The sequence below is a fragment of the Lutra lutra genome, chromosome 7 (genome assembly GCF_902655055.1).
Source record: "Lutra lutra chromosome 7, mLutLut1.2, whole genome shotgun sequence".
Taxonomy (NCBI): domain Eukaryota; kingdom Metazoa; phylum Chordata; class Mammalia; order Carnivora; family Mustelidae; genus Lutra; species Lutra lutra.
The window spans coordinates 130,927,290-130,953,539 of record NC_062284.1 but is presented as its reverse complement, the minus strand read 5'-3'; the positions used below and the strand labels follow the sequence as shown (position 1 = coordinate 130,953,539).

The 26,250-nt window shown below is 52.8% G+C and overlaps 1 protein-coding gene across 2 annotated transcripts in view; it reads left to right on the top strand.

Moving 5' to 3' along the window:
* The window catches only part of ESRRB (estrogen related receptor beta), a 169,543-nt gene that overhangs the window by 95,424 nt on the left and 47,869 nt on the right, over positions 1-26,250 (top strand). For both annotated transcript variants that reach the window (XM_047738659.1, XM_047738658.1), the window contains exon 2: positions 16,663-17,072. In XM_047738659.1, the coding sequence (XP_047594615.1) occupies positions 16,663-17,072 (410 nt within the window). The remainder of the gene's footprint in view (positions 1-16,662; positions 17,073-26,250) is intronic.

Sequence of the window (26,250 nt, the reverse complement as noted above, 5' to 3'; positions counted from 1 at the left end):
GAGCTCAGGGGGAAAGCCCAACAAGCAGCAAGTCTAGTGTTTATAACCGTGTCCTGGGCCGAACAGGATTGCAGAAGGGAGTCCCTGACTCTGGAAAGTTGTAGAAGGGTGACAACGTGGGTTCAGTCCAAATCAAAAACAAATGATAGAAAACAAAACTGAACAGACCGGTGTGAGGAAGGGACTTTTATGGAGGCCCCCCGTGTGCCAAGTACTGTGCTGAACACTTTCTTCTCCTTTTCTCTTTAATTCTCATACCAGCTCTCTGAATAAGGGAATGCGATAGCAATTTGGCAGATGAGACAGCTGAAGCTCAGAGATGCTAAGTGGCTCACATGAAGTCACACAGCAAATGTGTGGGAGAAGGAGACATTGAAATGAGTATGAATGACATCAAAGAGTATCTGTCCTCTTTATACAATTTCACACTGTTACAATAGTCAATTACTTGAGAAAGGTTAAAAATTCAGCTAATTTTCCCAAATAGCCTTTTCTCTTTTCATTTTTGCTCATTATTTTCCATGTTTACCCTTTTTATATTGTATGTATGTGTAGCTGGTGCAAAGGCCCTGAGGTAGAAATACCCTTGGGAGTATTTGAGGACGAGAAGGAGGCCCATGGGGCTGGAACGGGGGGAGAAGAGTGCAAGGTGAATTTGGATGGGGAGCCAGGGCTAGCTCAAGGGGGCTTTGCAGACCAGAGTTGGGACTTGATTTTATTCTCGACATGTTCTGTCATCGTTTTCCAATTCCTGTTGTATCAACAGCTCTGCAGCTCAACCCAGTGGATGTGGCATTAGTTACCAGCACTGAGGCTATTTCCAGTGGTGTTTGTACGTGTGCACACATGTGTGTGTGTTGGACGTAAATACTACAGGTCACATTTCAAGCATGTGACTCTGCATCTGATGAACGATCAGAGTCTAAATCAGTAGGAATGAAGTAACTGGTTCAGTGTTTGATCATTTGTGTGGCTCTAGGCCAACAAGGCCACGCTGTGACCTCTGATGGAGAAAGGACAAGGGGTTCTAGGCACAGGACTCGCATGTGCAGAGGAGCAGAGCTAAGGAAAAGCCAGGCTTGCTCAGAGGAGGCTGGCCAGGAAGGAGGCACTGGGGATCGACAGGTAGAAGCCTCCTGAACACAGGTCAGCATGCATGGCTTTTCACCTTTTCAAGAGGCAGAGTAGGGGCTTTTATGGTTTCTATCAATTTTTTAAAACTTCTTATTGGACTAGCTTGGCATTTACAGAAAACTCCCAGAGCTGGTGCAGTGAGTTCCTATGTCCTCTTGTGGTTTCCCCGCTCAACTCATTACTTATATTACCCCGGTGCATCTGTCCCAGTGAAGAGACTCCCGTTGCCATATGACCGTCGGCTGCACCCTGTACTTTATCCAGATTTTATTCCCTTTCCCACTGATGGCCTCTCTCTTCCAGGATCCAGCCCACAGTCCTGCACTGCATTTGGTTGTCCTGTGTCTTTAAACTCCTCTGGTCTGTTTCTCAGACCTTCCTTAGTTTTCGTGACCTTGACAGTTGGGAGGCGTGCTGATCCGATATTCTGCCTTTGTATTTTTCAACTTTCTGTTTCCATTTGGAATCCTGATGTTGAGAGGCTGTGGAATGTGGAGGTTAAGCTGGGAACTCAGGAATCCGAGGGGCCTGGGATCGCCAGCCTCTGACCCTGACAAAGGAAGCAACCATCAACGAGGAAACCTGCTCTTACTGGAAGGGGGCGAATACTTACCTCCAGGGCCCTGGTGAAGGTTAACTGGGTAGACTGGGTAGAGTCGGTGCTGGTCAGCTAGGTTTCAGTTTCAGTTTCATTAGTGGGTGAGCACCTGGTGGGACTGATTGTCCCGAAGACCGTGGTCACTTCCTCTCCGGGAGCCAGTTGTGAAGTGCCACAACGTTGTGTGGGTGTGACAACGTTGCAGGAGGCTGGTGCTTTGCCAAGTTCTTGAAAATAGTATCTTAATTTGATCCTTATAATAACTCCATGAGGCAGCAAAGAGGGGTTTTGCCTGCTTTCGAGATGCGGGAACCGAGACTCAGAAGGTCATCAGGAATGGCTGAAGGTCATGGAGGGAGGAAGGGTGGAGTGGAGACTTGAACGTGGACTTGGGAGGGCCCAGAGTCGGTGCTCGGACCAGCTTCGCCTGGCTGCGGGGCCAGCGGCTGGGCAGGCAGCTGTCAGTAGATGTGTGGGGAGAAGCCCTGCTCTGGGGATCCTGGGCTGGAGGGGTTCTGTCGTGGGGGCCGGGGGACTGGCTTTTGGCTCAGCAGACGCGTCAGGGCGGGAGACTGGAGTTATGGATTCCCAGTCTTTACATGTCATATCGATCTCAGGCCATTGTATTATAGGCAGTGTTTCATCTTGTAATGTGAGGTTTTTTTTCTTTAGGTGATTTCATTTTTAACCCTTGAGTTACCTGCAAAACCAGCATGAGCCAAAAGCTCATGACGGGCATCCCGCTTCCCAGGTCTCTTAGGACCCATGGTGCAGCTTTCTTCCACAGGCCCACGTGTCACCTCCTGTGTCATATGTCTTCAGATCTTTCTGGCAGATGGCTAAAGCTGTCTCCATTTTCCTGGAAGGGAAATAGAGTGACTGAGACCAGAGAAGGCAGGTAACTATGTCAGGGACACACAGCCTCAGAGCTGGGGCAGAAGCCAGACCACTTATTCACTGGACTTTTTCTACCAGATGTAGTAAGAACTTAGAAGACCCTTGTTCTGTTTATTTAAAAACAAAACAAAACAAAATGCAGCAATATAAACTATAAAAATGTAATTCTACTCTTGAAAGGCACTTGTGCGTGTGCGTGTGTATGTGTGTGTGAGAGAGATAAGGAAGAAATATACCAAGCAATTTTGGCACCTAGGCCAAAAGTAAAGTCAAAATTTACCCTTAGTTTCATCAAGGCACACAGAGGTTGGAGGGGTGGCTAGTCCTTTCCAAAAGGGCCCCCCACCCCAGGGGACCTGTAATGCCATTGCTTTGGTACGGTGCGGGGGGGGGGGGGGGGCGGTTCCCATTCTATCCACTCTAAACTTTCTACATTCAAGGCTCACGGGTCACCCCCAGCCCAGCTCTGCACACAGACGATGTGGCCCTGGTAATTCTGCTTCTAGGTGACATCTCTCCTGCCTGTCCCCCATCACCCAGGCATGGCCAGGTGTTCAGATTCTGAACAGCTGAGTATCTTCCCGTACAGCCTGTGTTCACCTGCTGGTCCTGGGGGCTGGTCTTGATATTTGTAGGGGTTGGGGGCACACAGAGTGGCTGAATTCCCAGACGTGGGTATTAGGATAGACTAGAGATCAAGGCATGACCCCTTAGTGGACTGTAGAAGCCGTATGCCTCAACATCTGTGTGCCTCAATGGATTTTCCCATCTGTAAAATGGGACTACAAATCCAGAGCTACTGTGAGGGTTAAATAAGATTCTGTGTGTAAACCGCTTTGCACATGACAAATGCTTAGCTAGAAAGGAAGTTCGGTGTTTGGATTCCATTCAATCATACAGCAGCATGACTCTCCTTTTGTTTTCTCCAAAGGGCTTCCAGGTCTGTTTTCTCACTGAGTCTTTACAACAACCCAAGAGAAGAGGGTAGTTTTTTTGGACCCAGTTTTCCAGTGCAACAGCTGAGATCCAGATGAGTGTAGTGAAAATGGCCCAGGCCATTCATTAAAACAGTGCAGGCTGAGCCTGACGTCCCGGGGGCAGCTGGCTAGGCTAGGTGTGTCCCCGTCTACCCTCCAGTCTCTACTCACAAGCCTTCCCAAGAGCAGCTGTATTCCCCAAGCCGACTCATACACTCATACTTCCCAGGGACAGAGAGCCCCACCAATCCTGTTTGGTGCTGGGTGAGGGGGTTTGGGGAGGGCTGGGGATGGGGTGGGAATTGCCCCACCTCTCAAGCCAGCGGCAGAGCTGGTGTCATTGCCAGCAGCATCTTGGTGAGGATGAAGGTTGCATTAGTGAGCAGTGATTGAAATGCAAAATAACATTTTGATCGAGCCAGCAGGCTGTTTATTTATCAGATCAATAGTCAAAATGTCCATCTGGAGAAGTCCTGTGTGATAAGTGACAGTGGTTCCAAGGACAAGCCTGGTGAGATCAGCCCAGACCCCCACCAGCTCAGATGAGGGGAGGGCTAAGGGGCCTGGAGGACCCCCACGTCTGCCTTCCCCTTTGCTCATTTTCTTCTTATATATCCAGTTCCTAGAGGAGATGCCCGAGACCCACACTGTCAGAGCCCCCCCTTGCTGGGGCTAGAAGGACCTGCACCCGCGGAGGCAGAGGAATCCCAGTACAGCTTGTGTTTATTGAGCACTTACTGTATGCAGGTGCAGCCGGGGGCTTTGTGCTGATTGTGTCATTTAACCCTTGACCCATTTTGCAGTGAGGAAACAGGTATGGGGAGGCTGGTTGCACGGCCAGTAAGTGACAAAGCCAGGGTCCAAACCCAGGGGACCTGAGTGCAGAACCCTGGTGCCTGGGCCCTGAGGTCCAGGCGTGGCCATGAACCCTTCCTTCTTGTACGGAATCGGGGTTCTGGCTCTGAAGTCAAGACAAGCTTTTCCCAACCCTGCTTCTTAAAGGTTTTCATACAGGACATTGATTTCTGTATTAAAATATCTTTTTTTTTTTTTTTTTTTTTTTAACAATTTGAAACCCGGTTTCTCAGTTAGTGGGTCTGAGATGTTAACTTCTCTAAGTTCCTTTACATGATTTTGGGTTCTTAAAAAAATAGAAACACAGAGTAAGAAAAATCAATGTGTCATTCGTAAAGCCTCTAAACTAGGATTAGTGGAATTTGATGGGTCTGAGGGGGAGGTTGATCCTTTAGGTCCTTTCATTGGGGATTGTTGGACCCGAGTCTCTGGGCTGGATTCCTTGCTCTGATTCTGGTCCTGTCCTGTGGCTCAGGCCCAGGAATATCCCATCCTAAGAGGGTGCAGGGCTTGGGGACCCCCGTCCCACCCAACTCTCAGACCTCCTCGTTCATTTGTTCACTCAGCCAGTGTTTATGGAGCCTGTGTGCCTGGAGTGTTCTAGACAGAGGGAACAGGAGGAAAAAAAGAACAAGGGTCAGAGGCCCCTGCCGTGGGAGCACAGTGGTATTGTCCAGAAACAGCCCAGAGCCCTGTGGGGCTGGTCCAGAGTGAACATGGGCAGAGCAGGCAGGGGACAGCATCTCTGGTGGTGGGGTCGGACCCTGGGGGCCTTCTGAGTTGCAGTGAGGACTCCTGCTTTCCTGACAGTGGGATGGGAAGCCCCAGGCTGTTTCGAGCAGAGGAGTATCAGAGGAGTATCTTGACTTAATCCCTTTTGCTTTGTAACTCTCTCCAGCACTTCCTGGCCCTGTGACCCCTGCCAGGCGTCCCCAGCTGCAAAAAGGGGGAAATGATAGTACCCATCTCAACAGGTTGTTCCAAGGGGCATAACGCATGTGGTCCCGTGCCCAGCTTGGAGTAAGCCCTTGGCAGGTGCGCACCCTTATCCACATTACAGAGGTCAGAAGCAGTGCCAGTTCCCCGCCTGTCCAGCTGAGTTAAGATGTTTCTTTGTCATCTGCCCAGGCTGCCCATTAGCACAAAGACTGAAAAATTGAGTCTGGAAGAGGAATGGGAGCAGGGAGCCCCACGCCTCCTGTGTCATCCCTGCTGTGCACAAGGCCACATGGGAAGGCCCACTGCCTTGGCCAGGTGGTAGAAGGAAGCCTTGTCCCCCTCATTGGGTTGGCATACTGCCCCATGGGAACACACGTGGGGAAATGGGACTTGGGCCCAGCAACAGGGTGCACAAACCAGACCCAGGTGTGTGATTACACAAGGAGCAGAGGGGAGGCCAGCAGTGGGAGCCAGGCACCTTCCGTGCTCATTCAGTCTTGGGTTGCATCAACAGAGGCATAGCGTCTTAAGATGAGAAGGGTGTCAGTACAGCTCTGCTCTGTGCCTATCAGAATGTACCTGGAAGGCTGGGCTCCATTCGGTTGTTCCTCTTTGTGGGGAGTAAACACAGTAGATGAACCACTCTTCAAGGAGGACAGAGGGTGAGCAGGAGTGACTTCAGGATTAGGGGACACTGAGCCTCATGAGGACAGGGCTTCCCAGGGATCAGGAAGCTGCCTTCAGCAACCTGGAGGGCTGTCATATAGAATGGGGGCGGGGGGCGGGGGCGGCGTCAGACTTGTTCTGTAGGTCCTGAGAGAGTTGCATAACTAGAAGTACCAGAGAGAGAAGAAACATTTTGGCTCTTGACACATAACTTTTTTTTTTTCTTTGACAAATAACTTTCTTGAAAAACACACTCCCGAGTGGTGGGAGGATGGGAACAGCTGCTTCCTGAACTAGGGATCTCCTCATCCCTGGGGTCTTTAGTGAAGGCAGGCAGCCAGGAACGGGTCAGAGGCCCTTTGAGGTCCTGACCTCTGGCTGGAAGAGGGCCCTGCCTGTGTCTCCCTGCCTCCCCCTGTCTCCCCCTGCATCCCCCTGCCTCCCCTGCCTCCCTGCTCTGCCTCCAACACAGAGCTTTCCCCAAGTGTCTCCCTCCCTCTCCTCCAGGCTCTGCTTAAATGTCACCTCCTCTGAGAAGCCTTCTTTGGCCGCCCTATCTGTCACTGCCCCATTCTACCCTCTGTCCCCTTCCCCTGCCCGATCACTAACTGAATGTATACTATTTTGGTTGTTTGGTTATTGTGTGTGTTGGGGGGCTAACCCTAGCTACTATTATGTACCATCCCACTGTTTCGATGGCTCAACATAGCAGATGTTTCCAGCTTGCCCATAGGACATTTTCGGGAGGGTGTTTGACAGGTAGCCTTTCATGAGGTTATTCCCAGGCCCTGCCTTCTTCCAGTTTCCGGCTCCACCCTGAGGACCCTGGGACCCGCTCCTGGATGCTCTGCCCACCTGGATCCTGTGTGGCCCACCGATGGGGGAAGACAGAGCAGGGGGTGCAGGATGGGGCGTACCATGGGAGATTTTGATGGGCCAGACAGGGAAGCAACCAACATCATTTTACCCACATGCCATTCGCCAGGACCTAGTCGGTGGCTGCGGCTCACCGAAAAGAGGCTGGGAAACGTAGTGTCTCTGTCATCTAGGAAGAAATGAAATTGCTTTTGGTGAACTCATAGCAATCTCAGCTACGTATGTCTCCTATTTCATTGACTCCACGTCATCATCTACTGTTAAAGGCATCATTATTCTTGGAACCACTAATCAAATTAAACTATAGCTATGCCATCGATTCAAGATACGTTCTGATCGCTAAGATGTTGAAATATGAAAAGAAAGTGTAGCTTAAAGTCAGTGAAGGATGGTGTCGTCACTCCCTGAGGGCAGGGACCTGTCCACCTTGTGCCCTGATCCATCCCCAGGGCTGGAATCGTGGGCGGGCACACAGTAAAGGTCCAAGGAATAATCATGGAATGACTGAGCGAGGGAGGGAGCGGGTAAATGGGTGAGATGGTTTGTGAATCGCTCTCTGGGTCAAGTATCAGAACGCCCGGCCCGGGCGTCTGTCCTGTCAGGGAGTCAGACGGCGCTGGCTCCCCTGGGCAGAGGTGCTGCTGGGTTTTTGACCAGCTGCCAACAGCAGCTAGGACTCCCCGGACTCTGCCCCTCGCCAGCACCCTTCTCTGCTGCCAGCTTCCATTTTCTTCTCCCTCGCTAAGTGTGACCTTGCTCACTCTCGAGCTGTCCGCCATCCCCCTGCTTCTGCCCCTGGAGAGGCAGCCCGGAACCCACACATCTCAGAGGAGAGACTTGTTGGCCCAGCTGGGGTCAGGGGCACACCCTTGGGTCAATCAGCGGGGCCAGCAGGGTAGAACGTGGGAGCCCCACGTGGGCACACGCTCGCTCCTGTTCATGCCAGTAGGAGACAGAGAGGACGGGAGTGAGGTGTCAGCTCCCAGGAGCGGGGCTAGTCAGTTCAGACAGTTGGTTCTGGTAGTGCCTGAGTACGGAGCCCCTTTGCCTGAAAAGGGACTTTCTGGGAGGAAGGGCCCGCGGGCAGAGGCCTGCAAGCGCACCATCCAGTGGTGGGTAAGTAGGCTCCCGGATGGTTGAATGCTGGGAGGAGGAGAGAGTAAGCTGTCTTACTTGTGGTGGGATTGAGCGTTTCAGGGACTCGGAGTGGAAGCCATCTCATGACCCAAATCGGCATGCTGGAACTTCGGCTGGGATTTATTTACTGAGCACGTACTATGTGCTGGGCTCTGTTCTAAGCTCTCTTCGTGTTCACTTGCTAATCCTCAAGAGCACCCTAGGACATGAATACCATAGTGATCGTCCCCATCTTGCAGGTGAAGAAACTGAAGCAGAGAAGGATTCGATACCCCAGAAGGGACCGAGCTGGAATTCAAACTCAGGCAATCCAGCTCCAACCACTGAGCTCCGTGGCCCAGGACCATGGCTACTGTGAGGATTACGTGGCATCTGGAAGGCACCAGATGTGTTCAGTGACAGTAGGTGGGCGGTTTATACCACAGCCGTGGCTTAATGGAGGGTGAAAATACAGCCATATTCAAGAAGAGTTCAGATAAATTCGCAGATGTCCGATCTCCAGTATCTCAAGGAAGGAAGGATGCTTGTGGTGTGTTTGGGAGCCTACACTGAACGCGTGATGCTGTCCTTCATCCAAACCCTCCGTTTCGTGGTGTTCAGAGCCTAGAGCTGGCCAAGAGGGACCAAGGAAGGACCAACTTTGGGTCCTGCTGGGGGGTCCTCCACTAAGAGGACTGTGGTGAAGGCTGGCCTTTGGCATTGGTCTGTCCAGACGATCCCCTGCATCTAAGTTACCCAGAGCTGCACTGAGCCGCAGCAGCTGTCCACGGCCGGCTAGAGCTCGGCCGGCGGATGGACCCGTCCAGCTGCCCCAGGACTGTGGCTCCACGTCCCCTTGCCTCCCCGCTGCTTTGGCAGGGCATCTCTCTTCTCATTATGACGGATGCAGCCTGGAAAATCATGGATAAAACGCTCCGATTGAAAGGCACTAATTACCCATCATTATTTTCCACGCTGTAATTTGTGTGGAATGAGATTTCAATCAGTTGTCTGGGACCAGCCGGGTTTTGACTAATCTTTCTAAGACAAGATGCTTAATTACAGATTTTTGCCATAGCCTCATGCAGCGGGAGACAGGCTCTCGCTGAAGCCGGTTTGCTCTTGGGTCGTTTGGCGGTCCCGGGTCCCAGAGGGAAGAAGGAGCGGTGTTAGCCAAGGATCCCTGAGGAGTTAAAATCCAGCTAAGGTCCAGACCATGGTGGTGTCGTGACAGAGATGGGTGGCAGGTGGGCGGGTGGCTGCCCGAGTCACCACTCACTGTGGCTCTCAACCCCGAGCAGCCAGCAGGGCTGTCCAGTCAGGAACTTTGAGCGAGTCACCGCTCTCAAGGCTTCGGTTCCTCATCTGCCGGTGTGGGCAGCAGAGTCTCTGGGGACTCACAGTCCCCTGACTCCAGCCGTGCTAGGACATCTGTCCAGGAAAACGGGTCTGTTGTTGGAAGAGACACAGATGCCAGATTTCAGTCGCATAGGAGTGATAAAAATACCATTTACTAAAAGAGGTGATTCAGACTACGCAGGGGGAAAATAATTTGAGTTTATGTGAGTTTAACGAAAAACAAAAAACAAATTAAGGAAAATAATTTGAATTAAAGAAATATGTGAGTTTAACAAAAAATATGTCGGACCGCATATGTACAGCATGGGATTAATTATAGTTAATTATAGTCCTTGTTCCTTACACTTCTCACCATTGGTCACCTCACCCTTCCATCCTTCTCCCTCCTCCCTCCCTCCCTCCCTCCCTTCCTTCCTTCTTATCTTCCTTCCTTCCCTCCTTCTTTCCTCCCTCCCTCCTTCCTCTCCCTTCCTCCCTCCCTCCCTTCCATTTAGTAAGCGCCCACGAATCCCGAATCCATCCCGAATCCGTATTCTAGCAGGAAGCTGGGAGGGCTATTCAGCCACTCGGTCCTCCCCATCCTATCCCCCGTTAAAGGCTCCCCTGCATTCTTTCTAAAGGAAGTTTAGCTGTGCTGCTTTCAGATTCCTTAAAGGGCTGGTTCATCACAAATAAAGCCTTGCTGGAGGGTCTGAGGGTCTGTTATAATGAATAGCTTGGTGGCCCCCGGTTAACGAATTAATTATGGAAATGTACATAAGAGTCTCTCAAGTGTTCAGAAACCATTTTTCTTCTGTATAGTGGATTCCCGTTTCAGGCTTATTTATCCTCTTCATTTGCCTAACGAACCACTCTCCCTCCTGGTAAATGGCAAGTCCCTTATGGAAATAGCCTCGGGTCTCTGTCTTGGGACTTGGCTGAGGGAAGAGCTTTGCTGGGTTTAACCACAGGTGGCCAGAGGCTGAGTTTTCTAGAAGGGGCTTCCTGGGAGGATCCCAAGAGCTGGCAGCGTCCACCCAGTGCCCACGCGGCACCAGCTTGGGCTACACGCTTTGCCTCCAATCGTTTATGCTCACGCAGAACAGCCGTAGGAAGGAGGTGCTGTGATGGTGCCCATTTTACAGATGGGCACTCTGAGGCCAAGAGAGAGAGAGCTCAAAGTCAGCAGCTAGCATGTGGCAGAACTGGGTTATCTGCTGTCAGAGCTCAGGCTTATAATCCCTCAGTGACAGAGCCGCTCCTGTTCTTCCATGCAGGCCCCCCGCGCAGAGCCAAGGCAGGGATGGGAGGGCAGCCCCTCTGCGTGCCACCTGGCTTGCCTTGTGTGGTGGGGTGGGCTCCACCCGACAGAGGAAAGCAGGCCAGGCCCAGGGCTAATCAGGCCAGTCCAGACCCCTTCCCTCCAAGAGCTTCTGTTCCTCCAGAAGCTTCCCTCCCACTGCCTGGCCACCAGCAGCCATCGTTAGGGGCCGGATCCCTGGGAGTCCAGCTTAAAAGATTATAGTTGTCTCTCGCCGGGACCCTGGAATTTCTCCTCCTCCACACGTGTGTGGCAAATAGCTCAACACGTTGAGTTTCATTCAGAATCTCTAAGATTCTGTTGGTCTTAGAGGAAAATCTTCAACCCACTTTGTTGTCCAGCAGGGATCCCCCCCGCCCTGCGGTGAGCTCAGGCACCCCTGGAGGCCAGGCCACTCGGGGGCACAGGTCTCCACACCGAGCGCTAAGAGGGCTGGCGGCAGAGAGCTGACTGGGGCGGGAGGGAGGCCAGGCCTAATCAGATGCTGGTGAAATCAAGGCCAGGGCGGCTCTGGCCGTGTTCCTGTTACCCATGGATCGCAGGGGCAGGGATGCCTCCAGGGCCTCTGACCACTGGCCACTGCTCTTCCAAAGCCTGCTTCTCTGGGGCCTCTGTCCCCTCCCAAAAAGTCAATAGTCATCGACCCAGTTGGTAACTGGGTCCCAGCCAGCCACAGATGATGGACTCGATGTGACGCCCTCCTCCCCAGAGTGGAGTGTCAGCCACCTCCCCTCATCCCAAGGCTGCGCCCGCACTCCATCCTGCACGCCATCTGCTCCCCCCACCGCCCTTCCCCTCCATCCTCCTGGGCCTCTGCATCCAGGCCCCACCTCTGACATCTTCCCTGATCCCACCTCCAACTCCCCAGCTTTCTCACTCCTTCCTTGGCTTTAACTCAGCCTACACCCCCAGAAACCGCGTGCTCCTGGCCCTTCCCCCCCACCATTTCCTCCCACTTCTACCCTTTCTGCTCTGACCCCCTATGTCCAAGACTTGCACCATTCATTGGCCCAACCCTCTGCTCCCGGACCCCCGGCTCTCCCTCTTCCCTCATACATCTCTGTCAGTGATGCCTGTCTCGGGCGGATTTTCCCCCAGGGAACATTCAGCCATGTCTGGAGGTTTGGGTTGTCCTCTCTGGGGGCAGGGAGGGGGCTGCTACCAGCCTCTAGAAGGTGGAGGCCAGGGATGCCCTGAAATGTGCCCCCCCCCCCACCCAGCGCACCCAGGACCGGCCCGCTGCAAAGAGCTACCCTGCCCCAGGCGTCAGGAGGGCTGAGGCTGAGGAACCCAGATATAAGCTGCTGGAGGAGACAGGGCTCCCCTGCGTTGCTGCCCCCGCAGAGTGAACTAAGGGGCCTGGTAAGGCCTGTATGCCCCCATTTCTGCTCTCTCCTCCCGCCACCGCTCCTGTTGCAAGCTTCCTTCCTTTGCCTGGACTTCCTGCCCGCAGCCTTCACTCCCTGTGCCTCTGGCTTCGTGCACTGAGTGGAGGGGGCGGGAAGGGGAGGGGGTCTCAGCTCTCCCCTCTGCCACCTACATACCTCCCTCCCTCTCTTATGCTTCCGCTCCTTTCTCTTCCTATGTTCCGGATTCCCGTCAACCCTCCGGCACATCATTCCCACACTTTGCAAACTTGATGCCCTGAAGAGTCACACCCGGGCTGCTAAAGCAAACTCACGGGAAAATGCAGACTTTTGGACCCCACTCGCAGGCGGCAGGTTCAGGTTATGATGGAGGTGGGGTCAGGCCAGGGCAGCCACCTGTTCAACAAGCACCCCATCGAACTCTGGTCAAAAGTAGACTAGAGGGGCACCTGGGTGGCTCAGTGGGTTAAGCCTCTGCCTTCGGCTCAGGTCATGATCTTGGGGTCCTGGGATCGAGCCCCGTATCGGGCTCTCTGCTCAGCGGGGAGCCTGCTTCCCCGAACTCTCTCTGCCTGCTTCTCTGCCTACTTGTGATCTCTCTCTCTCCGTCAAATAAATAAAATCTTAAAGAAGAAAAAAAAGAGTAGACTAGAATTTGGGAAAAGCTAACATTTTTTACCTTTTGTATTTTCTCTCTCTCCACCTTGATTTGGTGTTTACCATTAGCACTGAAGGTAGAGGCACCGTATCATTCATTGTCTACTTTGGGGAAAGAAGGGGGGGGATCGGTAATTATACTGGGTCAGTGGGTAGAATCAGGATCGCCCAGGGCACACTGCAAAGTGTGGGTTCCATAATTTTTATTTTATTTTTAAAAAATTTTTTTTAAAAGATTTTATTTATTTATTTCACAGAGAGAGATCACAAGTAGGCAGAGAGGCAGGCAGAAAGAGAGGGAGAAGCAGGCTCCCTCCCCACTGAGCAGAGAGCCCGATGCAGGGCTCCATCCCAGGACCCTGAGATCATGACCTGAGCTGAAGGCAGAGGCTTAACCCACTGAGCCACCCAGGCACCCTGATTCCATAATATTTAAATGCCTTAAATTCCTTCCATTCTTTTTCTTTTTTTGTTGTCTTTAATTTTTTTTTTTTAAGTAACCTCTAACCCTGGCGTGGGGCTTGAACTTACAACCCCAAGATCAAGAGCTGCATGCTCCACCAACTGAGCCAGCCAGGCGCCCCCAAGTTCCCTCCATTCTTACCACAGCCGTCCTCATCAGAGACCAACAGTTACTGACATGACAACAAAACATTCCTTCTCTGCCTCCCAAATCCCCCAAGTTAAAGTGGATGGTACCGCCTGAAGGTGTACCAGGAGGAACCCCACGCTCACACCCTTCTCTACCCTTTGCGGCCGAACTTCTTCCAAGTACTGTCTCCTCCAGCCACAGCAATGTGGCTTCCATCCCCACCATGCCTTGACACTCCCTTAGTGAAGTCCCCAGCCCCCTGACTGCTCACTGCAGTGGACACTTGCCCCATCTGACTTCCTCTGACCTTGTGACCACCGTGATCTGCCGCCACTCCCTCCTCATTGCATTTCCAAGACATATGCTCGCTTTTTTTTTTTTTTAAGATTTTATTTATTTATTTGACAGAGAGAGACACAGAGAGAGAGGGAACACAAGCAGGGGGAGTAGGAGAGGGAGAAGCAGGCTTCCCGCAGAGCAGAGGGCCAGACCTGTAGCTCCAGAGCTTGAAAAAACAGGCAGAAGAGTCTGGAAGGAACTTTCAACACAGAAAAGCAGCTGTGCCCTCTGGAGGAAGGTCTTCAGTCCACAAATACAAATGAATGAGCCAGAGAATGCAGCAAGACCAGTGAGGCACGGCAGGGGAGCCCCTATGAGCCTGGTAGGCCCCCTGGCCCTTTCTGGTGTTCTGCACACACTTTCTGGTGCTCTGCACACTTGTGTGTGTTTAGTGTCTGCCCTTCCTGAGAGAGAACGAGCTTCCTGAGATTGTGGGCTGTGCTTGTTATGACCGTTTTCTGGCCAGCACTTGGCACATAGTAGGTGTCTGAAATAGACGTTGACTCTCCCTAGAAAAGACAATCCGGGGTGGGGGGGTGTCAAAATAATGGTCACAGGAAAGAGAAGTCTGCAAGAATGAGATCCTCTGCACCCCCCCCCAACGCGCACAGCTGGGATGCAGGCAATAAATTAGTGGCTGGATTTCCATGCAACTCGGAGGCCTGGGTCATGTTTGCTTCCTTCGGCCCTGGAGTCTCTGAAGATGAGATGATAGAAGGCCTATGTCAGGAGGCCACGTGGGGTGAACGACGTAGGTATTGTGACGTAGTGTTGTGGGGGAGGAGGGGAGACTACTGTAGTTGCTACAATCAGTGCTTACATCAGGTGTATCTCCTGGAATCTTGAGTTCTGTCCAGTTTGGGGGAGAGGTGGGGATGGAGGGCTGGGGTCTGGGAGCTGTCTCCCCAGTAGGGCTTGTCACAGGGGGCCTGGAGTGTTCCTGTGACCTGCAGAGCCTAAAGCAATGAGCAGCAGGGAATTACAGATGAAGGGGCCCCTGGTCAGCTCTCCCTGATTGCCCTGTGTAGGGGTGCTGCGGGGAGGTCCCCCAGAAGTGCACTTGTGCCTACTCAGGCAGATTTTCTGTCTGGATTACGCCCTGCCAGGCTGATGGCTTTTCCTGTGGACATACCAGGGACCTGCCGGTAGATGGGGGGGGAGGCAGGAGGCCATGTGGAACCCAGGAAGATGACAGGGCACCACCCAGAGCTGTAAAAGGACCCAGAGGAGACCCCTGGCTGGGGCGCCCCCCACTGATGTGAGGGAAACACGGGGCTTGCATGAGAGGCGTCTCAGAGGACTTGGGAACATTTGGTTTGGAACAGAAGACGCCTGAGAGCTTGTACCTTCAAACACTACATTCCAGTAGATAAACTTGAGAGTGGGAGCCTTATACCTATCTCTTATCTTTGCATCTGCAGTTCCCAGGGTCTGATTAGAACCGCCTGTGGGCAGTAAGTTCCCTGTCTCTGGGCATGTTCAAATGTAGATGGATGGGACAAGCCCTGGGGACGTGGGCTAACCAGGAAATCATTAGTGGCTTAAGGGATGGCGAGGGCCCCTCCCCATCATGAGATTGCATTTGGTAGGGGTGGGCTTTTCGGGGCGGGGGGCGGTATGGGGGAGGAGTGGGCAAAGCAGCCCTTCCCTGGGTGCTGACCAGTCCTTTCCTCCAGGGACTGCTCAGGAAACAGGGGCTCCCTCTGAGTATTATTGGAGGTAGGACTGTGGCTGCTACCCAGGGGACCCAGCAGGGCTGAGACCCTCCCTCCCAGCCAGAGCCCTCTTTCCATTCATGGGGCTGTACTGCTGACCGGTAGGCCCTTTTCCTTCTCCAGGAACTTTCCTTTCACCTGCTCCTTGGGCATAAGCCTTGGGCTCCTCCTTACCTCCACATAGCCAGGCCAGGTCAGGGACCCATGGACCCCGAGTCAGCCTCCTGACTCCAGATTCTGGCTGGCCGCGGAAGTCTTGACTATGGGGCCGCAGCTGGGTTTCCCTAAACGCCCACCTTCATCACCCTGCTGTGAGCTTTTCTTGCCCTTTTGGAGAAAGGCTTCTCCCCTAGTCTCCCGACCCCGACCCCGTGGGAGAGTTGCACCTTGCCCATCTTCTCACCCACCGGGCGTGGGAGGAGGGACTTTTATTTTGGGAGACATTTGACCCTTCGCAGTGATCCTGTCGTGGTGGTAATGCTCCCTTGACTCTGGGGGTGAGGCAGGGATGCTGAGAGCTTGAATTGTAGGGTTAAGAAGCCGCTGCGGATGCAGGGAGCTCATGCCGCTTCTTGGAGACCTTGTCTCTGGGGCCCGGTGGGGTGGGGAGGCCAGCCTGCTGAAGGACTAGGACCAGGGACAGGAGGGAGGGGCCTGGAGCCACCTTCCACACGGCCCCAGGCTAGAGGTAAACCCCAAGGGGCCGCCTTTGTCACCAGCCCTACCTCTTGCCCTGGCCAGGCGCCTTGCTAGGCATCTCCAGTCCCAGTCTCAGGGATGGTGGCCCATGGGGAAAGCTCCCAGCTGGGCTTATTAGAAGCCCCAGTGAGGCTGGGTGAGATGGGTTATCAGGTCACCGCACCGAGGTGTCTGGTCCCGCGGCCGCACACCCGGACTTTCACCTGTAGCCATCATGGGGTCTTGTCGTGTAGGGAGGTCGGCCAACTATTTTGTGTGAATTGTGACCGCTCTAAGTCCCCCTGAGGCCAGCAGTGTACAGAGAGCCGGGGTGCCTGAGGTTGACTGATCGAAGTTTCCTCTGTGGAGTCAGAAGGTTCTGGGGGGTAAAGCCAGAATCTTGCTCTGGGCCGCGCAGTGTCCTGACCAGTTGACCTTCTGGGCCAGCATTTTTATCTCCCCAAGGCCTGAGCATGGAGCCCCTCCCAGCCACCCCGCCCACTAGGTGCCCGGAGCCCCAAGCTAATTCCTGGGGCAGGTGTCACACCCACCGCACCCTCGGCTGAGCTGACTTTCCCGTGCTCTGTGTGTCCCCAGGCTGCTGAACAGAATGTCTGCGGACGACCGGCACCTGGGCTCCAGCTGCGGCTCCTTCATCAAGACGGAGCCGTCCAGCCCGTCCTCAGGCATCGACGCCCTCAGCCACCACAGCCCCAGCGGCTCGTCCGACGCCAGCGGCGGCTTCGGCCTGGCCCTGGGCGCCCACGCCAATGGTCTGGACTCGCCGCCCATGTTCACAGGCGCAGGGCTGGGCAGCACCCCGTGTCGCAAGAGCTACGAGGACTGTGCGGGCGGCCTCATGGAGGACTCGGCCATCAAGTGCGAGTACATGCTCAATGCCATCCCCAAGCGCCTGTGCCTCGTGTGCGGGGACATCGCCTCCGGCTACCACTACGGCGTGGCGTCCTGCGAGGCCTGCAAGGCCTTCTTCAAGAGGACCATCCAAGGTGCGTGATGGTGGGGCAGGGCCAGGCGGGAGGGGCAGGGATGCCCTGCCGGCGGGGGCGACGGGAAACGGGGGGGTAGGGGGTGCCCTCCAGCTGCCGGGTCCGGCCGGGCACCGTGACAGCAGGGGTTCCATAGGGTCTCCCCCCCGCCTCTAAGTTTCCCCTTCGGGATTCCAGGCAAGACTCTCAACCCCAGGACTGTCATGCAGACGGCAGACATGCCCCTGTGGCACCCCAGAAAACCCAAAGGACATCCACACTAGCGTCTCACTGTGCGAGCATCTCTCAGTGGTAGGGGGAACAGCTGTCGAGGGCGTGTCCCTAAAAAGCTGATTTTGGGGGCGAAGACTGTGTTCTTGGCCCTGCCATTCCAGACCCCTAATAGAAGAGTTCCTCATTTTGTTTTTGATCCTTTCCTTTCTTTCTTTCTTTCTTTGTTTTGTTTTGTTTTGTTTTAAAAGAGAGAAAGCAGGGGGGAGGGCCAGAGGGAGAGGGAGAATCTCAAGCAGATTCCCTGCTGAGCACAGAGCTCGACCCGGGGCTCTACCTTGGGAGCCAGAGATCACGACCTGAGCGGAAATCGAGAGCCCCTACCTTAACCGACTGAGCCTCCCAGGCACCCCTGTTTTGATCTTTTTTAATTGCACAAGTGAGACACGATTTTTTTTAAAAATTTATTTATTTGAGAGAGAGACAGTGAGAGAGAGCATGAGCAAGGAGAAGGTCAGAGAGAGAAGCAGACTCCCACGGAGCCGGGACCCCGATGTGGGACTCGATCCCGGGACTCCAGGATCATGACCTGAGCCGAAGGCAGTCGTCCAACCAACTGAGCCACCCAGGCGTCCCGAGACACGATTTTCTTAATTGGGAGAGTCTGGCCACCAGAGCAAGGGAAACCCTCTCACCCTGTCTGATCCCACCGTGGCCCGTCTTTGAGGGCTTTTTATGTGCACAGGTGTTATCAGCTGATTCACGTTCTGATGGCCAGGAGGGTGGCTGTCTCTCTCAGAGGGTCCATGAGTGATTTATTCCTGTGAACGTGTGCAGGATCCCTGGTGGGTGCTCTCTGTAAAGTCATCCCAAGGGAAACGGGGGCTACTGATGGGTCCACCCTCACAGAGCTATTGCCAAGTTCACGGCACAGGGGTTAGCCCAGAGGAACAGCCTCTGCGAGGTAGGCAGACTCTTAAAGCAGCCGGTCATGGGTAGAGCACTCACGCCTTTCATTCGTTAACTTTCCCTTGAGCACCTACTAAGCGCCAGCCCTTGTCCTAGGTGCTGTGGATAGAGTAGACAAAAGCCCTCCTTGTGCACGTAACTGAGGTGAGCTGATTCCATTTCACTGGGATGGAATTCGTAACCGACTGGACAAAACCCAGGGGGCACCTGTCCTGCCCCCCTGGTCCCGCCTGGCTGTCCTGAGGAGGGTGTCCTCCCTCCCCCACATCCCCATTTCACTTTTGAAAGAGTCAGGTTGAGCTTTCCTGGGATGACTTGGCCGTTTATTCATTCAACTATTTGTTGAAATTTCTTGTGATGATGTATTTATTAAATCAGTGGAGGCCCTTTGGGATGGGTCACATTTCCAGTTCTACCTATTAGTGGAGACGTTGGGATGTAGACTCTCCGCCTGGGTCCCTGGGTCAGACCGCTCTGTCCATTACTCACGCTGAATGCCCCTGGGCCTGCTGCCTCAGTTTCTCCTTGGGCTCCTGTCCTCCTCAGGTGAGATATGGTCTTTCCTTCCTCCCGTAGAGATGTTAAAAGAAGTGAATCAGTATGTACAAAGCACTTTGACTCTTGCCCAGCAGCTTGTAAGTGTGAAATAAACGCTTCCAAGTATTATTTTCACTTTTGCGATACCACTTAGGACATACTCCTAAGACAACAGACCTACAATTTATCTTACCGAGCTGGCTTTTGTAATGACATCTATTGTAATTATTTTGATTTAGGATTTAAATTATTTTAACTATAGGTAATAGTTTTTCAATGAACCCTCAAAAAAATATGGTAAAAGTTCAACCATTGCAAAAGAGTAAAGCAATAAAAAGTATGTTTTCCTAAAGCCCCAGACTCTGGTTCCTCGTACGTTCCCCAGAAGGAGCTGTGACCCACAGTGCTTTCAGCAAATATTTACTGAGTGTGTTACGTCAGGTGCTGTGCTCGCCTCCAGCGCTGTGAATGAACGCATCCCCGTCCCTGCCAGCTTCAGACCCTTGAGTCTGGGAGGAGGCCCTGGAAATTCTATTGGAAAAGCGCTATGTGGTCATTCTGAGTCTCCTGCCTCCGTCAGGGTTGAAAACCTCCGGTCTGATAGCCAGTCAGTATCACTGGATATTTGACAAGCAGATATTTACATTTTCTTCCCCCTTCAGGAGGTGGTCTCAGTAAGATGGCCATTATTTGGGATTCTTTGAGGTCAGTTGAAAAATTGCTTTTTTTAAGGAGACAATCCTGTTTTCTTCACTCCGTATTGCTCTTAAATGAGTGGAAGGGGTTCTGGATCACATTTTCTGAACGTAGAGGCGGGTGTAGCCTCAGCAGAGGCCTGGGTGGTGAGAATGTCAAGAGCCCACATAGGAAGGATTTGTAAATAGTCTTAATTATTTGTTCCACGAAGAGGATAGTGATCTTTTTCCTAGAAATCAGAGGACAAACAACAGCATTTAGTACTGTCAGGACTGAACTGCTCTTGCCTCCTTTCTTTGTCCCAAGTCCTGGGTCTTCTAAAGCAGGAAGAGGTTTCTGTCTAGAACAGGGAAGAAGTACCCTGTAAAGCTGATGGCCTCTTCAGGTGATTTTTATTAACTCTTTGGTTTTAGTCTAACATTGATTTCGGCTTTGTTGTTTTGGGATGTGATGGCTATAGAAAATCTGGGAACATGGAGAGGACAACAGGACCTATTGAATGACCTCAGGGACAAGTGGGAACTGTGTGCGTGCTCTGAGTGAGGTACGGGCTGGAAGCAGGAGAAAGAGACATGGCACCTGGCCTCGAGACACTGCAGTCTGATGTTTAGAGCACGTGAATCTGTAGGCCTGGCCTTGGGCTCCAAGCCAGTTTATGGTCCCCTAAGTACCTACCCCATTTAAGGAGGATATTCAGGCCACTAAAAAAAAAAAAAAGTCTGATCACTTGGACTGAGGGCCTTCCATCACGGAATGATCCATTCACGAATTTATGTGGATGCTTGGAAGCTCTCAGGCTAATGCTAGCTCATTTTCCACCTCCCTCCTTAGAACACTCCAGTCCCTTAGTGCTTATCCCCATATGGGAAGAAGTTTATAGAAACAAGGATGTCATGGTAGACTTAAGGAAAAAATTCTCAGGTGCCTATTTCTTTTCTTTCCTTCCTGCCCTTTGTTCTTTTTTCTTTAGATTTTATTTTAAAGTAATTAATCTTTACACCCAAAGTGGGGTTTGAACCTACAGCCCCAAGGTCACTCACTAGTCGCAAGCTCCGCCGACGGAGCCCACCAGGCGTTTCTGTAAGGATTTACTGAGGGCTCAGGTGCTGTGCTGGGTGCCGGCACTCAGGCAGGAGTGGGCAGGGCCCGGAGAGGCGGGCTCAGCACAGCCTCCAGGCTGAAGCCTGCTTTTGTTAGTCAAGTTGGATTAGGACGCGGCCCCACCTGTTCATTTACATAGAGTCTGGGGGCTTTGGTGGGGCAACCTCTGGATTGAGTAGTTTCCATGGAGTCCTTCCGGCTCCAAAACCTAGAACATTTTACTGTCTGGCCCTTTATGGAAACAGTTTGCACTCCCCTGCGTGAGTGGGGGAGGGTGGGCATAGCCCTCTGCCCTCAGGGGGCTTGGAGTCAACGGGGTAGTGCCTGGTCTGCCCCATTCTCTGCCAGAAGGGCGTTTGTGGTCAGTGCTGGGATGTGATGATGACACCCTGAACAGATGAACTTAGCCACAAAAGAAGGCAGCTTCCTGAAGGGACACCGAGGCTCCCTGGCAAAGGAGAGAATTGTCAGCCGGATTGAATTTACTAGCATATCTAAAGAAAAAAAATGTGCTCATCAAAGAGGATTGATTAGCCCCAGAGGCACAGAAAAAAAGAAGGCAGACTTTGGCCAAGGCACCACTCCACTCCTAGGAGTCAGCCTGGGAATGGACTGATGTCATGATTAACATCTTTCTGATCCGGATCTAGTTCCCCTGTAGGTCTTCTGCTTGGAGTGAACTTGCTGGTTAAGCACACCAGTTCCTCCCTGTACTTGAATGTGCATCCCTGGGCTTATACATCAGGTTTTGGAATTTGGGCAATGGGAGTGTGCCCCTGAGACATGGCCCCTCGCTGGATGATGATACTGACCTCACAGTAAGGAAAACCTCTGTGACGAGTGCCAAGGTAATGAGGTGGCCTTTGGGGGAGTCTCCTGGGGGACTTTTCCAAGCTGGATCCCCAAACCTTGAGAAATTAGAAGATGCCACCGGACCTGCCCACTCTCCCCTGCGTCTGTGGTGCCTTCTGTCACTGATTGCCTGGTTATAGATGCTGCTGGCGAAGGCTGGGAGAGGTCTCCCACCGGGGCTCTCACCTCCTCCCCACTTCCTAGGGACCCTCCTACCCTCTCCTCTCTTTTATCTTCTCATTTTTAGTCTCTTCCTGCCATCTGCATTTAAATACCTGTAGTATCTCCGGTCTAAAATGAAGAAAACAAAACAGCATCCCCATCCCCTGACGCTTCAGCCTCCAGCCCTCATTACCTTCCTCATCTCCCTTCTTGACCCACCATGTGTGCCCAGTACATCCTGCCCCATGTTCCAGTTGCCTCGGGAGTTAGATGAGTCCCACTTCCAAAGCTCATACATCAGCCTCCCTGTCGTGCTCCAGTGCCTTTGGCACCTAGAGAAATCTCCACTTGGGTGTCCCAGAAGCCCCCCAGATGCAACGAGTCCTAAACAGAAGCTGTGTCTCTGCTCAGGTGTTCTTGTGTTCCAGTCGTTGCCCCTTCCCCAGCATGCAGGCCAGAAGTGGGTTTTACCTTTTTTTAAAAATTTTTAAAGATTTTATTTGTTCGTTTGACTGAGAGAAAGATCTCAAGTAGGCAGAGAGGCAGGCAGAGAGGGAGGGGAAAACAGCTCCCTTCGGAGCAGAGAGCCCCATATGGGGCTCGATCCCAGGACCCTGGGATCATGACCTGAGCCGAAGGCAGAGGCTTAACCCACTGAGTCACCCAGGTGCCCCGTGGGTCTTACCCTTAACTCTGCTCCCTGCCCTCCATCCCAAACTAACGTCCCAGCTGCCGCGGCCAGTGGAGCCTCCTTCCTTCGTGTCCCCTGCCTGGATGCTTCTCTCCATTTGCCCCGGTCCATTCCAGGCAGCCACTGACCACTGACCACGGTAATTTCTAGTCCGGTTTCCCGGCTGCCAGGCTCAGCCCTTCCCAGTCTGCTTTTTTTTTAGTGCTGCTAGGGAGACGGTTCTGAACACACCTGTGAACATGGCACTGTGCTGTCTTGCTTGTGGGTGAGTGGCAGCTCCAGGACGTGACTGAGGATGTCCTCTGGGATTGCCCCACGCTGACCCGGTTGCCTCAGCCCCGACCACTTGCCCTTGCAGGCTGTGGGCCAGCCTGACTGCTCTATTCCCGGAACTGGTTGCACGTCATCGGTTTATGCACGTCATCGGTTTATACGCGTCACACGTATTTGTCCTTCTATTCTGCCTCCCCCAACCACTAGCCCCTACTTCGTCCCTTAGGTGTCCAGTTAATTGGCATTTCCTCCGGGAAGTCTGCTCCCCTTCCTCCGCTCATTTGGCATAGGGCGCACCCCTCCCGGGCAGGAATAGGGGTGTATTTACTTTGATTTTTGCTGAACCCCACATCCTCCAGCAGTGCCTGGTGCCTAGAAAGTTCTCCATGCATAGAAGGTGATCCCCGCAGTGATCCCCCCTTTCCCAGTGAGGACGAACCAGAGAAGTCTGGCCAATTTGCATGCACGAACTTGCAGGGATCTGGATAAACTAGGCCAAGGTCTACTTAAAACAATGTGTTAATTTTAGTTCTACTCGTGTATTGAGAATCACATTTTGTAAAACACTGTTTTTTTCCGAAAACTTTTCCTTCTCACATTTCGTGAAGCAGCGTTTATCAAACTTTTTTTTTTAAAGATTTTGTTTATTTATTTACCAGACAGAGATCATAAGTAGGCAGAGAGGCAGTCAGAGAGAGGAGGAAGCAGGCTCCCTGCCGAGCAGAGAGCCCAATGCGGGGCTCCATCCAAGGACTCTGGGATTATGACCTGAGCCGAAGGCAGAGGCCAAACTTCTCACACGGACCTTTGACTAAAGTGCCTTTGCCTTTTCTAGGGACTTCTTGGGTCATTTAACCCAGTTTTTTAGAGCACACTGTCTTTCCTTCCGTCTTGCTTACTTGAAATTTTATGAGCAGATAGGGGCTTCTGTCCCTGAAAATTTAACTTTGAGCTTGGTCTGGTTCCCAGACCATTAGGACAGCTGCTTTTTTGTGTGTCGATTTTACAGTCCTGATTTCCATGACGTTTTGGGTGCCCTGACGGCTTTTGGCACTCAGCATTTGCAACCGTGAGGTTCTGTTCCTAGGAAGAACCACATTTGGGTGACATTTCTTTATTCCCTTGTTACTGATTCAGTGGGATGGATGATTGGCACTGGTTGAGGTCTCCTTGGGGCCGTGGGGCCGTCCTGATGGTGGGTCAGTCTAAAGTGATGGTCACAGCCCCTCTGTTAGATGTCACAAAGGCTCGGATAATAAAGAGTTTCTTTTCTAAAGGACAGTGTTTGTTGGTGGGGAGACATGCCAACATGTAAGGGGAAATGCCTTATATTTGAGCTCGTCAAGTAGTTACTCAGTTCTGTGTTGACTGTTGACGGAGTCCCAGCCACTGTGCTGGGAGCTGGGGGCAGAGCAGGGCCCCGAGCCTGGGGGGTTGCCAGCTGGGGGGGTGGGGGAAGGTCAGTCAACATGATAGCTCATAAAGATTCGTCATGACACCCTCGAGACAAGTGCTGGGCACGAGTAGGACCAGTGATGAGACCAGAGCGAGTGGGCAGAAAGGGTCTGATTTAGACAGGGGATTGGAAGGGCCCTGCTGAGGAGATGACCGTCATGGTAAGACAACGCTCGTGAAGAGTCCTGGGGCCAGCCCTGGAGGCAGAGGAAACAGCAACTGGTCTCAGGACCAGAAAGAGGGCCAGGGTGTCTGGTGAGAGGGAGGCCGAGGGAAGATCTGGAGGGTGGGGGACATGGGGCGTGCTGGGCTTGGACTTTGTCCTAGGCGGAGTGGAAGCCATTGATGGATACATAGCTGTGGGAAAGGTGAAGCCACCCTGTACCCTTTCCTACATCCCCAGGGCATGTGGCCAACTTAGCAGGTCACTTGAGGCCCTTGGAGCAGCTCCTGGGTCTGTGACTTAAGATGAGGAAAGCAAGAAAGAAGCTCTGGCAGGCTCCACTTCTGTTCGCTGGGGGCCCAGATGCAGGTTTAGAAGGAAACTCCCCCAGGAAGGGGGCAGGGAGATGATTGATGGGTTATCCTGGCTTGGACCGCCTCCAGGCCTTTTGTCCTGGAGAATGAAGGTGGGGATCGCATGGGACACAAGCTAAAGGGGCTGCAGAGACAGAGGTAGCAGTGAGTGGGAGTCAGGAGCGGGTTGCTGTCCCCAGCCCCCAGGACCAGCCAGCTGACCTTGGGCAGGGATTGGGTCCTCTGGTCTCTGTTTCCTCATCTGTACACAAAAAGTCCAGAACCGGGGCACCTGGGTGGTTCAGTGGGTTAAGCCTCTGCCTTCAGCTGAGATCATGATCCCAGTGTCCTGGGATGGAGCCCAGCATCCATCCAGGCTCTCTGCTCTGCGGGGAGCCCGCTTCCCTTCCTCTCTGCCTGCCTCTCTGCCTACTTGTGATCTCTGTCAAATTAAAAAAAAAAAAATCTTTAAAGAGTCCAGAACCCTGCGGATGCTGTGTGGTGTGCAGGGCACTGGGGCACTGAGAGGAAAAACAAATCACGGTTCCTCTTTGCAGAGACACGGCCAGGGTGCAGGTCAGGTGAGACAGCCCAGTCAGGGCAGGGATGGTATCTGGAAGGCTGTGCAAGCAGGAGTGACAGGTGAACACGCCTGGCAGAAAGACATGGGAGGAGTGGGGCCCAGGGAGGGCTCAGGGAGGTGGGCCTCCGTGACAGAGGACAGACAGGGAAGGCAGCACGAGGCTGGATATCACAGGGCTTCCTGGGCTTTGTGAAGGAGTATAGTGTTCAGGGATGGTCTCACCTGGCTTAGAACCCCAATTTAACAATTCCTTCCTTGGTCAACTTGGTCAAGTTACTTAGTTTCTCTGGGCCTTAATTTCCCTGTCAAGGAAATGGGATTAAGGGGGCTGATAAATGGTTTGTGCCACTGGAATGTCCTTGCAGAGTGCAGAAATCAAACTGAGACCTGCGTGTCAAGTCTTCTGCTCGGTGGCTGGCGTATGAGAGCCCTTAAGTCCATTTTGCTTGTGCTGCTCCTGCTCAGCTACCGGAAGCCACTGAAGGGATTTTAGAGCAGGGGATTAATCCCATCTCCTTTTGGCGAGGGAATTCTGGCAAGATGATTCGGGGGAAAGATGGGCGAAGTAGGAGAGCCTACTGCCTAGGGGCAGGGGGTCCGGTCAGGAAGTGATTTTCATAGTTCATTTAACAGATCCACGTAAGCACGCTGCTGGGGGCATCCAAGCCAGCAGGGGCAGGAGGGGTAAAAGGAGAGGTTAGGCTGGAGAAACTTTTGGAAGTGGATTCAGTATAAAGAGAAGAGTGGCTGGATTGAGACTGACCCTTAGGTTTTAATTTTACGCTGCTGTTGGGGGCAGGGAAACCTAGAAAGAATTTTCCCTGCGGAAGAAGGGCCAGCTGGGAGGTCAGGGTCGTGGACAAAGTTTGGGACGTGTTGAGTTGACCAGTTCACAGTTCTTACCCTGGAAGAGTTGGAAATTGGGGCCTAGAGCTCAAAAGTGGAATTTGTGTAGGGGTTGGAGGCTAATGAGATCTTCTCGTGGTTCTCAAAAGAATGGTCCCAAGACTAGAAGCACTAGGAACTTGTTGGAAATGCAAATTTCTAGCCCCACCCAGGCCTCTAATCTGAGTCTGGGGGTAGGGCCCAGCCTTCTTTTGTAATATGCCCTCCAGGAGAGCTTCTAGAGAAAG